This window comes from Suncus etruscus, chromosome 1 (genome assembly GCF_024139225.1).
Source record: "Suncus etruscus isolate mSunEtr1 chromosome 1, mSunEtr1.pri.cur, whole genome shotgun sequence".
NCBI lineage: Eukaryota > Metazoa > Chordata > Mammalia > Eulipotyphla > Soricidae > Suncus > Suncus etruscus.
In genome coordinates, this window is record NC_064848.1 from 15,144,705 (window position 1) to 15,160,954 (window position 16,250).

The 16,250-nt window shown below is 42.0% G+C and overlaps 1 protein-coding gene across 1 annotated transcript; it reads right to left on the bottom strand.

Annotated features, from left to right (window-relative positions):
• Nucleotides 1-624: 624 nt before the first annotated feature.
• GIMAP8 (GTPase, IMAP family member 8) lies at nucleotides 625-15,063 on the bottom strand. Its single transcript, XM_049769409.1, has 5 exons — nucleotides 14,943-15,063; nucleotides 11,576-12,200; nucleotides 7,859-7,904; nucleotides 4,407-5,015; nucleotides 625-1,493 (listed from the first exon to the last, which is right to left on the bottom strand). The coding sequence occupies exons 1-5, from the start codon at nucleotides 15,008-15,010 to the stop codon at nucleotides 742-744; spliced, it is 2,100 nt and encodes a 699-aa protein (XP_049625366.1). The 5' UTR covers nucleotides 15,011-15,063; the 3' UTR covers nucleotides 625-741.
• Between the last annotated feature and the right edge of the window lie 1,187 nt (nucleotides 15,064-16,250).

Consider the following 16,250-nt stretch of genomic DNA (forward strand, 5'->3'; position numbering starts at 1 on the left):
GCCAGCTCAGAACCAGGTCTGCCCAAGACCAGTGGACTGGCTAATTGCCCTCAGCAACAGGATGCCTACATGAGTTTAACTTCTTCAAGCTATCATTCTGAGGAGTTAGAAGAACATGGGCCAAATCTCAACTATCTGGTTCCCCTAGTTCTATTTCTTGTCCTCTGACCCATGCTGACTTCTGCTAGGCCATGATGTCTCCTGACTTCAATCTGTCCACATAGCTGTTGTGATTCTTGTAGTGCTCCTCATGACAAACTCTTGATCTTTGTTTATGAAACTATGATTGAGATGTAGTGGAGTAAGGGGGGGGGGGGAACGAGAGTATAAATATCATAAGGACAGTGGTGGAAGGTCTTGGGCACTTTGGTATTGGTGAGATGCAATAGTTGTATACAGCAAAACCATAACTATTAACACTACTATAACTATGTTACATAAACTATAGTAAAAATTAAAAGTTAGCTCTAAATGATTTCTAAAAACTCAAGAGAAAAATCCATTTCTCACTAATCCTAAAGTTTATCATTTCAGGCAAGACTCTATGTATCAAATACTGAAAAGTAAAAAACAATTAAAAATTTATCACTTAAAAAAATTAAAAGTTCAAGCCAGAGAGATAGTACAGGGAATAAGACACTTGCCTTGCATGCAGGCAATTGAGCTGGTTTGGTTCCCAGTACCACTTATGATTCCCTGAGTAATTCCTAGTGCTCAATGGACCATACGTGATGCATGAGATCAAACTTGTTTGGTCTTTTGCAAGCCAGATTTAATCCCTGTTCTCTGTTTCTGGCACTTCTCTGATGGGGAACTTATAAAATTGTTTAGCATCTGTTTGTATTTGGACTTTTCCTGGGCATGTTGTTTCATTATTTGTCTGACCTCATTGAAAGTTTTGGGATATCCATGCCCTCCTTGTTCTTTTATCAGTTTATTGGCCTTTTCCAAAAGAGATTTCACCTGCGTTTTCCCAGCCGGGCCTGATTCTCTATTATTGAATGCACAAACTCGATATCCACACTCTTTAACTGTCATCTTAAGAGCTTTGTTGTCTGTGAGTTGGATATAATTTTCAATATTCTCCTCCTCTAGGTCTTCCTTCCGAGTAAATAGCACAATTGTGTATCTCTTAACTTCCTTTCCAAAGATGGTCTCTAATTGCACCAAAACATTTTGCTCCTTTTGAGTGAACCTTCCCAGCTGAAACACCAGGACAAATACAATCCTGTTCCCTTCACAGCAGGACAAACAGCGTTGAACTTCTATCTCTAGCTGAAATGGATTCTCTAATTCGCTAGGTACCGTGAGGAAAGAGGGTGTGTCCACAACCACCACGTCCTGCTCCCCCAACTTCTCCTTGCTGCTCTGGCACATCTTAGTAACTGACTGAGCACTGAGCTGTGAAATGAATTCTGGCCTCCCAAGAATAGTGTTCCCAGTTGCGCTCTTTCCAGCACCACTGCTCCCCACAAGAACAAGGCTCAGGGTATCTGTGGAAAGGAAAGAGGGGAAAATTAATGACCTTGGATTGACCTGAGTACCATCTCCACAGGTTTTTCACAAAACATAGCACAAATATAGATACAGATATAGATATAAATATAACAATGTTTATTAACTCAAAGCAGGACTTGGTACCCAGTCCCTATCCAATGGTAATTCTGACAGGGCATTGAATCTGTTATGCTCCAATTCTTTTTTTGTTTGTTTGTTTTTTGTTTTGTTTTTTGGGTCATAGCTGGCAGCATTCAGGAGTTACTCCTGGCTCTGTGCTCAGAAGTCGATCCAGGCAGACTTGGGGGACCATATGGGATGCTGGGATTCAAACCGGGGTCTGTCCCGTGTTGGCCGTGTGCAAGGCAAATGCCTTACCTCTGTGCTATCCCTCCGGCCCCTATGCTCCAATTCTTGAATCTTCTCTGACTTCTAGCACTCTGTGAGTGCACAGGCATTGCCATTTTTCTCCTACTCAGCCAAGCCTAGTCTATATATTTCACCTCTGTCTTCTGTTCCTCTTATGACTTTGTCTTCCTATATAGCCAACTAAAGCAAAATCACCTTGTTGTATTTGAAAAAAAAATATTCCTTTACTTTTCATGAAAAAAGCAATTAAATTACATACACTGTCAATGGATTGTCACTTCCTTCAGCATATTCATACTAGCATGCATTTCTTGCTGAAACCCAGTTTAGAGTCCAGGAGGTAACACAGGAGTGAGAGGATGCACCTGACAATGGTCTGATTCCCGGCACAACATGACCCCTAAGCATCCAGCATCACCAGATGCACCCTGAGTACTGCCAGAGTGGATGTGATATTCCTTAGCACAGCAAGAACTGAGCAACATCATATCCTTAGGTTTTACACTGAACTTCAGACATGGTTGGCCAAGAATATCTAAGAGTGGCACCTCTTGAAAACCACTTGGAAGGCAAGAAAGCACTTTAAATTTAATTGTGTTTTCATAGTGAGTAAAAAGCTATTTTGTGAGCTTTATAAATGATATCCACTAACTCAGTTCTGTATGGTATTCCTGGAGAATAAATGTTTCTGTAAATTAAATTTTAGATGTAGAGATCTTGTATACATAACATGTATAATGGGAGTGGGATCACTTATGCCTTCATGTTTGTTTCGTGATCTGTCTCCTCCATTAGATTTTCCTATGTATCTCCTCAGTTACAAATCCTTTGCCAAGTTACTAATATCCACTTCAATGCAAAAAGGAGGAAAGTCCACCCTGTGTTTTCCCTTTCAGGGGAAATTTCTAAATATCTTATACTAAAACCTATAATTTTAGTTATTCTTACAGGGAAATATGGAGACTGGTCCTCTGACATCTTCACATTTTTTGTGTGCTTCAGTCTCTGCTTCCAAACCTTCAGAAACATGATTCTCAAGTACCTCTGTCATGTGACCTCAACTCCTATTGCCATTATCTAGAACCCTCCTTCTCCATGTCAGGGGTCTCAAACTTGAGGCCTGCAGGTCATTTGCAACCCTCCATACAATATTTTGTGGCCCTGCCCTAGAGGAATCTTTTTTTGTTTTGTTTTGTTTTAGTTGTTTGGGTCACACCCCCCAATGTTCAAGGCTTACTACTGACTTTGCACTCAAGGATCACCCGACTTTGCCTCCTGTGGTCCCCAGGTAATGAGTTTGAGACCCCTGTAAGATTATTCCTTTTGTTTCCTACAAATGGTGTAATCCTACTACTTTGATTCAAATTGCTACTGTACTCTCTAGAATATCTTCCAACTTTCTGCATAGACATTCGTACCCTACCCATACTCCAGACACCACTGCAAGTTGGGTTTTCTACACAAAGGCTTTACTCACTTTCCCACGTGTCTATTTTTAAAAGGCACTTTGTGTAGAACATAACAAGTCATGTTGACAATATGTTAAAGTGTCTCAGACCCAAGAAACCAAGAGAAATCCCTTTCTCATCTGCTTCTAACATTCTCATGTGACTAAGGGAAAGGGATGAGCAATTCTGATTTGAACAAGCCTCAGACTGAGTGGACAGAACATATAACAAGGAATATGCAAGGAATCCTGCTTAAGCAGTAGATAAGGTTGATAGTGTGACTGAGATTCCAAAACCCATCTAGTACCAGGTAGGCTCCACTCATCATGAGTATTCAAGATATCTGTATTTATTAAATCAAAGTGCCCCCACTCTTCAGCATAAAAAAAGAATATAAAGCATACAAAGAGTAATAAAAAGGGATAGAGAAAGGGGGAGAAGGAAAGAGAATAAGAACTAGAGATTGAGGTCAATTCCTTCTCTCAAGAACTTTATACCCAGCTTTGAGCTTTGGTGGGATAAGAGATTCTTTTGTTTGTTGGTCAGTTGGTTTTGTTTTATTTTGATTTAGTTTAGTTTTTGGTTTGTGGGTCACACCCAAAAATGCTCAGGCTTTAATCCTGGCTCTGTGCTCAGGACTGATTCCTGGCAATGCTTGGGAAACCATATGGGGTGCTGGAGATTAAATCCCAATTGACCATATGTAGGGCAAACACCCTAACCACTGTACCTCTGACCTCTGGGATAGGGTTCTTGAAAGGATTAAAGACCAAGTCAGGGGCCAGAGCAGTGTACAATATGTAGGGTGCTTGCCTTTCATGTGCCAGCCCAGGTTTGAACTCCAGCATTCCATATGGCTCCATGAATACTGTCAGGAGTGATTCCTGAGGGCAAAGCCAGGAGTAACCCTTGAGCATTACGAGGTGTGGCTTCAAAATAAAAAAAATAATAATAATAAAAAATAAGTCAGGTCGCTGTGTGCAGTGCAGACATAAAACTTAAGCAAAATCTGAGACTAAGCACATTTTCTGTGACTCTTATTATAATCTGCTTTTTAAAGAACATAGAAAAGATTTTCTGTATATCTTTTACCTTTCTTTACTAGGGTACACAGCTTATTCCCATTCTTCTTTGTCAAGATCACAATATTTTGCAGGACTTGATCCACCTGACTTTTCTCCTCCTCTCCTACTGCTTTGAAGTTAGAGAGACTGTGTCGATTTTTACACTTTGTGAAGAGACTATTGGGGTTATTTTCAATTTCTAATATTTCTCTATTTAGGCGTCTATCTTCTTCCCTGGTAAAGAGAATGAGCATGTGCTCAAAAAAATTGTTTCCAAAATTTCTTTGAATAATGTTTAGCACCTCTTCGTCTCTTTCAGAGAATGAGCCCTGGGGAATCACCATCAGGAAGACATGGAGGCCTGGAGAGGTGTAATCTTGAAGCTCTGAATGAAAGTTCTCAGAAGGTGAGATGTGTGGAGTATCAATGAACATAAGTATTCTCCTTCTCCAGACTCTACTTTTAGTCATGAATGTCTTAGTCACAGGCTTTTCACTGAATCCAGTTTCAAAACCCCACTTCCCCAGAAGGCGATTTCCAACTGTACTTTTTCCAACTCCATGCTTTCCCACCAGCAGGATCCTCAGTTCTGACATTTCCTCACTTTTGGTGGACTGCAGCTGCATATTCTCTGGTCCTATGGAACAAAAAAGGACAGATTCAAGTCTCTACTTTGAGTTGAATATGGAGATGAGGACAGGAGTTGGTCCTCATTTTTGTCCACTTTTATAGACAATTGGTAACAAGACCGAATCCATAAGCTCTGTCCTGATTAGAAGCTACCAGCAAGTGTAAACCAAGGGAGGGTCACAGACAAATGCAGAAGTGCATAAAAAGTGTGCAATTTCCCAGAAAAGTGACCATATTAAAGTTGGAGAGAAGCATGTAGCCAACCATGATTTGATACCTGGCACTTCCTATGATGCCTCAAACACAGCTAAGAGTGATCCATCCACATAGAACCAGGAGTATGCTCTGAACACAATTGGATGTGGTAAACAGAAAAAAAACAACAACAACAACTATAAATCCACCTCCTGTTCTAATCACTTCACCCAGGAACCATGGTCAATACCAGATCAATGAGTTAAACAAATAATGAAGATAACAGCTCAGGGCATTTTCCCTGAGTCTGGGCTCTGTGATGAGGGTTTTTGTCTCAAGGTCTAAACAACAAGGCTAGGGGAGGAAATGGACATACGTTTAAAGTATTTAAATATTATAAAAATCAGTTCATATAAGCCCACATCCTACAAAAATGTCACCCTCACTCTGAGGCACACAAAGGTTCTCCAAGGTACTCTATTGCCTCCTTGCCAGTAGCCAACAAATCCAATTCTACTCAATAACAACTTTGTATATGGAAGGTGTGACTGAAGGGAATTGACAGAACTTTATGCATTGCATACTGACAGAATGTGAGAGTGCTCATATTTCTAATTATTCATCTGTAAAATGAGAATAATTGGTAATACCAACTTCCTTATCAGGGTTATTGTGAAGACTGGTTTTTGTTGGGTTTTTGGTTGTTTTGTTGGTTTTTTGTTTGTTTGTTTGTTTATTTTGGGACCACACCTGGCTATTCTCAGGAGTTACTCCTGGATCTGTGCTCAGAAATTGCTCTTGGCAGGCTTAGGGGACCAAATGGAATGCCAGGAATCAAACCCAGGTCAGTCACATGCAAGGCAAACACCGCTGTACTGTCACTTCAGTCCCACAACTGGGGTGATTTCTGCATAAGAAATAAAGATATTTCTGCTTTAGTGTGAGTAAGGTAATTCCATGAACTTAAATGCCAAAGAAAGAGAACAAGCAAAAATTCATCATGGGCTATTTGGATCAAAGTAAGACTTCTTATAATGGATGAAGACTGTATTTTATATATTCTAAATATTATATGACATCATTATATGATAACCTATTGATTTATATATTTAATTTCTCAACACCTAATGTCAGCTTATTGTTATCATTATTATCATTAAGATTATAAATTTGGGGCCAGTGCGGTGGCGCTAGAGGTAAGATGTCTGCCTTGCCAGCGCTAGCCTAGGCGTCCCATATGGTCCCCCAAGCCAGGAGTGACTTCTGAGCGCATAGCCAGGAGTAACCCCTGAGTGTCACCGGGTGTGGCCCAAAAACAAACAAAAAAAAGATTATAACTTTATTAAAAGTTAAAATTATGGGGCTGGAGAGATAGCATGGAGGTAAGGCGTTTGCCTTTCATGCAGAAGATTCATGGTTCAAATCCCGGCGTCCCATATGGTCCCCCGTGCCTGCCAGGAGCGATTTCTGAGTATAGAGCCAGGAGTAACCCCTGAGCACTGCCGGGTGTGACCCAAAAACCAAAAAAAAAAAAAAAAAAGTTAAAATTATGACTTTTATTCATAAGCTCAGAGACTTTGTCTATTGTATTCACTGTTGAATATTTAGTTCTTACATAGGACCAATCCTATAAATTACCTAAGAGTTTATCAGTGATGGGATAGTCATATTAGTTGTGTGTGCCCATATTTGGACCCAACTCCATCTATGAAACAAAATGAGATAGACACATGCATAGTTCACTGCACAGAAAGTGCCATTTATGGTTATCATTATATGAGTATTGGGTTCTACAAGCCAGAGTTACCCATAAAGAAATTATTTATGTTGTTTTTTTTTTCAGCAATAGTCAAAAAGTAGATCATGATTAATCAAGAGCCAGGAAGAAGAGGTTGAGGAGGTCCAAGTCCATAACAAGTCACAGAAAGTCCAGGATTACCACACTACATCCTTTGGTGGAGCTGTATGTTAAAAGTTTCTTGGGACCAGAAGCTTCAGCAGCCACAGCCAAGTCCCACAGCCACCACCATGTCAGTTCATCATCCCAGCTTCACAGATCCTGGAATTCCTGAACACCTCCAAAGTTTTCAATATTGACATCCCAATAGGAACTCACCAAATTAGATGTGAAAGTAGCTTGGGGCCACCAATGCGTCAATAAACAAAACCAATAACAGAGAATTCTCAACTAGCAACAGACAGCTTAGTAAATCTCCAGACAATGACTCAATGACCTCATTGTGAGCTATAACAATTTTCACAAATTTTCTCTTAATGAAGTCTATTCAGTAATTCCATTACCATTTAGTTGTAAGAAACAATATAAATTATTCCCAAGGAGGCAGACTTGAGGGAGTGTGGAAAACTGAGGACAATAGTAGAGGGAATATTGCATTGGTGGTGTGATTGGAGTTGAAACATCAAATGCAAAATAAATAAAAATGAAATCTTCATTATAAGTAACTTTGTAAACCACAGTGTTTAAATAAAAATTTTTTTTATTTTAAAAGTCTCCTGGGGAACAGTCTCTGAGCCTGATCTGAGCTAGGTCTTCAGAGAACATTTCTGTCTTGACTAATCCACACTATTTTCCACTTTGTTGCATAATCCATTCAAATAAACACAAATTGAGCTCAAAATATTTAAATATCTTACCATGTGAACCATCACTCCTTTGCGATGTCACTTCATTAACAATATCCTATAACATAAGGAGAGAAATTACACACAGATCTAAATTTTCATCTTTATGCTAAGCAAATAAGTTGATATAGTGAAGTGGAGCATATCATTCACAGCAATTTGATGATCAGAACATAGTCCGTTCATTGCCCTAACATGTTCCTAATTGATCTTTCTAGCCCTACCAAGAACAACAGTCAAGGCTAAAATCAACCACTATCTAGAGTCTACTGTCTAGATTATACCATAGGAGACTCTATTCCAGGGGTCCTCAGACTACAGCTCACCAAAAGTAGGCCTATAATTCCCATTGAAATACCAGGTAGGTTTGTTGATTTAACTTTACTTGTTCTTTATTTTAAATACTGTATTACATAAAATAAATCCCAATGTTGTGAAATTAACCCACATGCCTTATTTCCACCTTCAGATGGACGAGTCCGAAGAAGTAGGGTAGCTGTGAAGAATTAATAAACCAAGCCAGGGGCTGGAGTGATAGCACAGTGGGAGGGCATTTGCCTTGCACACAGTAGACCCAGGACGGACCCAGATTCATTCCCCAGCATCCCATATGGTCCCCCAAGCCTGCCAGCAGTAATTTCTGAGAGCAGATCCAGGAGTAACCCCTGAGCAATGCCGGGTGTGGCAAAATAAAATAAAATAAAATAAAAAATTAAACCAAGCCAAAAGGAGAGAATCATGGAGTCAGTGGCTTCTTCTTCATGATCTCTCTGAATGTCAAGCCAAACTGACTTTTCTTTATTCTCCCAGTAAAATTCCACCAGTCAGGGGAAGGTAGAGTGAGATTCAGGTGGGCTTTTACATATGAAAGGAAATCAGGAAGTTGGGGAACTGCCTTTGTTCTGGATTAATAGCTGGGTGTCATCTTAGAGTATCTGTTCCCATTTTGTTTTTACACTTCAAAATAAGATATGTGTAGTGTGCATAGAAAATTTTTTTAAACTACAGTCCAGCTCTCCAACAGTCTGAGGGACAGTGAACTGGCCCCTGCTTAAAAAATTTGAGGACCCCTGCTTTAGTCCCTCTAGTTGCTCACCAGTACTGGGCTGTAAAACCTGTTCCCCACATGCTATTCTCTGGGGGTGGGGGAAGCTTCTCTGTTCTGCACCTGGCTGAGCTCTGGGGAGCAACTCCCTTCCTCCTCAAAAGTTTTGAGATCCCAAAGCATTTCATGTAATAGTCTCTATTTCTTTGTCGTGGCTTCTATTTCTTCTCATGGCTCTTTTTGTTGGAAATGGAGAGACAAGGAGGGGCTCTCAGCTCATTCATCTTTCTCCAGATATAATATGTAGCTCTACCTCTTCCACAAAGGACAAGTATAAGACACAATGGGGAATGAAAGACACACATTTTCTATCCTCAGGGAGGTTTGGATGGACACAGTGTTCCACCATCCCAGTATCCTGATGTGACACGATCAGGTTGTGGAGCATGTGGGAAGGAAGCTCATTCCAGGATACACCAAGGAAGGACTCCCTGAAAATGTTTTCAAATGATCAGCAGGCAGATAAATAAAAGCAGATTTGGGACAAGTTGGATTAGAAGAAGGGAAAGTGGAGGATAAAAACCGTGCAAGTTTCAAACTCTAGCATGACAGTGATATGAATCCAAGGACTAAAGGTAAGAAAGAGCAAGGAAACCATCACCGAGAGAACAAGATAGAAGGTGAGCAATCAGGCAAGTTAGTCAGCAGACTGAACCTGAGCTACAAGTCATTGACACATTTTAATCAAGAGGATGTCAAGCTTTTGGTCACTATAGGAAACTCACTCTCTGACCCTCCTTATTCCTCCCCACTGACATCCTTGTTCATGGACTTCAAGGAAAAACACTGATCATAACAAAGAGACACCTCGGTTCTCAGAGATAAATAAGAGCAGAGAAAAGTTCTCAGGAATAGGATAGTAGGATCTCTTTTTTTGCATGTAACCAAATCAGGTTAGATTCCTAACATTGCATATGGTCTCCAAGCACCACCAGAATTTGATTCCTGAGTGCAAAGCCAGAAGTAACCCCTAAGCATCACCAAGTGCTGCCCGCCCCCCCCAAAAAAAAAGTAACACAGTCTTAAGCTTCTGTGTCAACATCTGCGTCTCAGAACCAAGAGTTGTGAAGACTTGTATAGTTATGGTTGTGCCTGGAACTTTTTTTTTTTTTTTTTTTTTTTTTTTTTTTTGGTTTTTGGGCCATACCTGATGACGCTCAGGGGTTACTCCTGGCTATGCGCTCAGAAGTCACTCCTGGCTTGGGGGACCATATGGGACACCGGGGGATCGAACTGCGGTCCGTCCGAGGCTACCGCAGGCAAGGCAGGCACCTTACCTTTAGCGCCACCGCCCGGCCCCTAGTGCCTGGAACTTAATAGATGCTTCATAAACACTGATTTTCCTCTTCCTTTTGGGCATCAGATTAATTCATTCTAAGAAGTCTCACTTCGATAAAAGCAGCCCATGATGAATTTTTACTTATTTCTCTTTTTTTGGCATTTAAGTTCATAGAATTTCCTATACCAACGTTCACACTAAAGCAGAAATATCTTTATTTCTCTTGCATAAATCACCCCAATTGTGGGACTGGAGTAATAGCATAGCACTTTACATGCAGCCAACCTGAGTTTGATCCCTGGCATGCCATATGGTCCCCTAAGCCTGTCAGAAGCAATTTCTGAGCACAGAGCCAGGAGTAACCCCTGAGCACCACTAGGTGTGGCAAACACACACACACACACACACACACACACACACACACACACACACACCAGAAATCACCTCCAACTGAAAAGTAAGCTCCTCAAAAAGTCTGCATTTGTGCTTAGCTGTAACTGCCTTTTCCATTCCACTTAAACACTGAATTAACTAACCAGTCAAAAGGACAAGTGAAGGAGGAGTGATTAGAAGGTTGCTGGTAAAATAGAAAGGACAAGAAAAGAACCTGGCAGGACCAGATGGTGACAGTAAAAAAAAAAAGAAAAGTGCCAGGCACATTGATCATATGAGACTTGACTTTGTGGCTATTGGAGGTGAGCAGACAGTGATTCTAAAGCTGACATATTGGTTTAGGTTGGAAGAAAATGAATAGCACAACCCTTTCCTGAGCTGAGAGGAAAAGTCAAGTCTTACAGATTCAAGACAAATGATCAAAAGTTTTGAATGTCAAGTTTGAGCTCCCCTAAGAGAATCAATTGGAGATGCCCAGTAAACTTGTTTAAAGAGTCAGAACTAAAGGAGAAACCTGGACTGGAGTCACTAATACATAGGGGTTTTGCCGATAGATGAGCCTCAAAATGGGCTCCCTAAGGGGAGAGAAGTGAGGAAGATTGGGATCCAACCTAAAGATGCCAACTTTCAGAGTCAATTAGAAGAAGATTCAGGAATTTCTAGGGTCTCAGAAATAGAAGTCAGAGGACAAGAACAGATCATTTAATTGAAGCTAAGGGAAAATAGAGCTGATGAGCTAGCCATAAATAGATTATACCTTGCCAATTAAGTCCAAAGGGAGAATATTTAGAGGAAGCAACTTACCGTGCTTCATCTTTCCAGATGGGTAAGTCTCCCCTAAACAAAACCTATGTCCCATTATACAAGGCAAGATTTCATTTATTTGTGCCTCTATTGTCCCAGCAGCTCTAGCATCATAGTGATACTTGGAGACATTAGCATGAGTTCTTACCTGACCTCTCCTGTATTCATTTTTGAAATGCAAACAATAGGGTCCCCCATTCTCATCTACCAACTGCTGTATCTTGCAGAGTAGTTCTGCCACCTGATTGTCGCGCTCTTCTTCAGATGCCTTGTTGTCGAAAGTACAATATCGTCCTCCAAAGTTCTGAACCAATTCCTTTAGACACTGATTGCTTTCAATGTAATCTTGCAGAGAGTCTTCCCCCAAGTCATCCTTCCGAGTGAAGACAATAATGCTATGCCTCCTAGTTTCCTGTCCAAATATCTCCTCAATGCCTTTGATGGTTTCTTTGTCCTCGTCCTTGAAATGGCCAATGGGGATGATCAGAAGGAAGGCATGGAGACCGGGAGCAGAGAGTGCTACACAGCATTCAAGGTGGTGACGCTTGTCCTCAGCACCAATTCTTGAGGAGTAAAGGTCAGGGGTGTCAATGACCACAACCTCAGTCCCCTTCACAGTTCCACTCTTTCTCTGGCACTCTTTCGTGGTCATCTGCTCCTCACTCAGTTTGGACTCAAACACCCTTTCACCAAGAATGGTGTTTCCAGTGGCACTTTTTCCTGCACCATGTTTACCAAGAAGTAGAAGCCTTAGTTCCAGTCCCTGGTTGCTTCTGGTGGGGAGGGAAAGGGGGCAACACATCAATATTCCATTCACATGCAGAGTAAAGAGAGGAGCAGCAGGCAAGTAACTTTTCTGTGACTCCAATTTTCCTTAGGGGTGTGGGTTCCTGAAGTACTGAGTGCCATACAGACTGGGAACTCTTATGCGCTCTTGCTCTGAAATAAACTCATAGGTTCTCTGGTTCTTTAAAGATTTTGTTTCATCATTAGCAACCACAAAAAGTTGTAGATCAGTGTTTTTCACACTTTTCCCAACTCTGGCCCCCTTGATTCAACCTTGTTTCCTATCAGTAATGGCCCATCCTATCAATTTTCTGTTGTGGTTCCCCATTTATAAGACTTTTTTTAACCTGTGACCATCTTTGAATATCCTAGAGTCCCCTAAGGGGGTGGCCAGGTCATATAGTCCCTGACTGAGAAATGTGTTTTGGACAGTAAAAACCATGGCAAACAGTAGGAAAAGTGACTAAGTTGAAGGAAATACATTTAATCGTAAGGTCAAATGTTAAAAATACAGATTCCTGGCATACAACCTAGACCTACCAGATCAAAATTACATATAGTCCCCAAGCATTGCCAGAAATGGGCTCTGAATACCATCCAGTGTGGCCCCCCCAAAAAAAAGTATAAATATTTTCAGATTGGTTTTTTTCTACACAGGATTCCCCTCACTATTACAAAACTAATTTCTTTTCTCCCCTCCAAGTAGCCAAAACTTATTTTGGCTAAAATTCTATGAACTTAAAGAAATATAATCTACAATCAGTCATAGGTCTTGGCAAAAACCTTAGCAAACCTATCCCCCACATTCTACCCTTTAACCAAAGACCCTGGGGGGGGCACATTGATTATATCTACATATCACACTTGTTATAGTTATGAATTGAAAATGCCATATAAAGGCTACTTGGAATTAATTTGCAGTGTCCTGTAACCATGAGCCTCGCCCCAAGGAAACCTCACTGAGTTCTGCACCTCCCTATCTTCATACTCTCTTCACACAACTGTCCTCTGGCTTTGTTCATGTGTCTATTCTTCATTTCACTCTGCACCCTAGAGATCACACACACACACACACACACACAGTTTCATGTTCTTAGATTCTAATCCTGTGCCTGGCATATCACAGATACCAAGTGAGTGGTGATTAATAAATAGCTCTTAGGGGAGTTGTGCAAGAGGGAAGAAAGCATCTCTTAGACTTGGAGAGAGAAACTCGAGTGGCCCTAAATGAAGAGTGAAACAGGGGGGAAAATTGCCTTCATAAAGTATGCTAAGCCAATGAAGTAGGAGTGTAAGACTGCTAGATAAGAAAATGAAAGAAAACAGAAATTCTAGCAGATCTAAAAAGAATTTATTTTCCAAGCAAAGCAACATTGATTTACATCTTTCCTCTCATAGTGGGAAATCAATGAATGAGTCTGCTCACAACCCAGAAAAGCAGAAAACACACTGGATCATTCTCTGTCTCCTCTCTGTGTGTGTCTCTGTCTCCATCTGTTTCTATCTCTGTCTCTGTCTCTCTCTGTCTCTCCTGTTAGACACTGTGGTTTGCAACACTATTACTAAATGGTTATCATGCATATGACTTTACTTCCTTTACACCCAGTTCTTGTCCAGCATGATCGTTTCTGACTGTTACTGTCACAAAGGTTCCTTCTCTGCGTTCAACCCCGGGCACCCTATCTCCGAAGCCTGCCAAGAGCCAGGAATAAGAACTGAGAACTTCCAGGTGTGATCAAACTCACCCCAAAAACAAAACAAAAGAACATATGGGGACCAGAAAGATAGTACAGTGGGCAGTGCGCTAGCCTTGCAAACAGCAGACATGGGTTTGTTTGATCTTCAACACCCCATTTTGACCCCAAAGCACTGTCAGAAGTGATTGCTGCACACAGAGCAGGAGTAAGCCCTGAGCACTGCCAGGTGTGCCCCCCCCCAAAAAAAAAAACAAACAAAACCAAAGCCCTGTGAAAATACTTGCAGGAGGTATTTTGGGTTTTATTTTCCTTCCTTAAATAGCTCCTCTCTCTCTCTCTCTCTCTCTCTCTCTCTCTCTCTCTCTCTCTCTCTCTCTCTCTCTCTCTCTCTTCTCTCTGTCTCTCTTTGTCTCTGTCTCTCAGTGTCTTTATAGGGGGAGAGAGGGAGAGAGGGAGAGAGGGAGGGAGGGAGAGAGAGAGAGAGAGGAGAGAGAGAGAGAGAGAGAGAGAGAGAGAGAGAGAGAGAGAGAGAGAGAGAGAGAGAGAGAGAGAGAGAAACGGATTGTCTCCATAGTATAGGCAGCAAAAGTTTCTGAGAATATTATATCACCAGAGCTTCAGAATGTGAAAATTGCTCCCACCCCAGGGCCAGCTCAGATCGCAGTAAAAAAAAAAGGGGGGGGGGTCAGGGAAGCTCCGGGGCAAGTCTGGGGGACTGGGGGGGGGTGCGGAAATGGGGGGATGGGGGCAAGTCTGGGGGACGAAAGGGGGGGGAAGGAATGGGGTGGAGATGGGGGTGTGGGTGGAGACTCACCCAGTGCACACAGGGTACCAAAGGAACAGGACCCCCCCCCCACCTCCAGCTCTCCACTGACCCAAGACCTCAGCCCTGGGGATCTAAGCACCCACAGGACAGGAAACAAGTAAGCAGGTTTCCCCTGCTCCCTCCCCGCATTCCTGCTTTCTCAGAGCCTCACAATCCAGAGCTGGGTTTGAAGCCCCTGAAATCCAGCCCTTAGCAAATCCCCCTACCTGGATGTTGCGCCCTGGCCCTTGGCAACATCCGGATCCCCGCAAGGGCCCAGCTTTCCCCTCTTCATCGCAGCTGCGCCCTGGTCAGTTAGTTCCGAGCTGCAGCTATAGGGCAGGGCGAGTCTGGAGCTTCCTCAAAGAGCTTCGGAGTCTCCCTGCGGTTCCTGAAACGGCAGCAGCCTCACGCATTCGTTCTGAGAGGTGCTGGTCGTAGGGCAGGACATGAACCCTTTGGGGTTCAGCAAACTACTATGCTCTCACCTTCTCTCCAGCTGCAGTAAGAGGAAAAGTGGGTTTCTAATATTGAAACTCTCCAAAAAGAAGGGCACTTCTCTCCAAGAAGCAATTGAAAGAGAAATGGAACGGGGAAGTAGAGAGGCTGTTGGGAACATTAGGATTCAGAATTGGGGTGGGGGATGTTAGGACTCAGAACTTTGGAGGTTGGGGACTGACTTCAAAACGGCAGGGCAGCTGGATTTCACCCCCACGAGAATATCTCAAAAGACTTAATGGGGAAGCCTGTATTTCCTTTATATGTTTAATACCTCAATAACAATCCCTCCTTGTCTGTATATTCCCAAATTTTTTTTGGGGGGGTCACACCTGGCAGTGCTCAGGGGTTACTTCTGGCTGTCTGCTCAGAAATAGCTCCTGGCAGGCACGGGGACCATATGGGACACCGGGATTCGAACCAACCACCTTTGGTCCTGGATCAGCTGCTTGCAAGGCAAACGCCGCTGTGCTATCTCTCCGGGCCCATATATTCCCAAATTTAAGGTAGCCCTTTAAACACCTTTTTTCTTTTATTCCTTTTTTTTATTCCTTTTTATTTATTTCTTTTATTATATATTCATAGATTGTTTTTCTTTCTCTTTAACTTCTCTTTCACCTGTTTTGGTTCTGCTTGGTACAAAAACATACAAGAAAAAGTCTTGCCTGGAATGAAAGCTCAGGTCAAAACCAGGGCAAAAAGATTCTTTAGCCTGACAGGTACACCAGAATCTGTCACCAGCAATATATGCACCAGCAATATAATATGGCATCATTCCTTTTTTGCAAAGGCATACTAAAAAGGGGGAGGGGATTTTATGTATAGAAACAAGCTCTTATCTACTAGAGATAAGAACCCATATATCTTATAATACAAGAGCGCCTCCCAATCTGAACATGTGTCATGTGGACCCAACTTAGACTCCATGTGACCTGGCAGTGACCGTCCAATCCTGTGACCTAGACCTCAGACATAGACCTGACACAGTTCTCTGCAATAGCACCAGGAACTAAACTCCCCCTGGGAAATTCCTAATA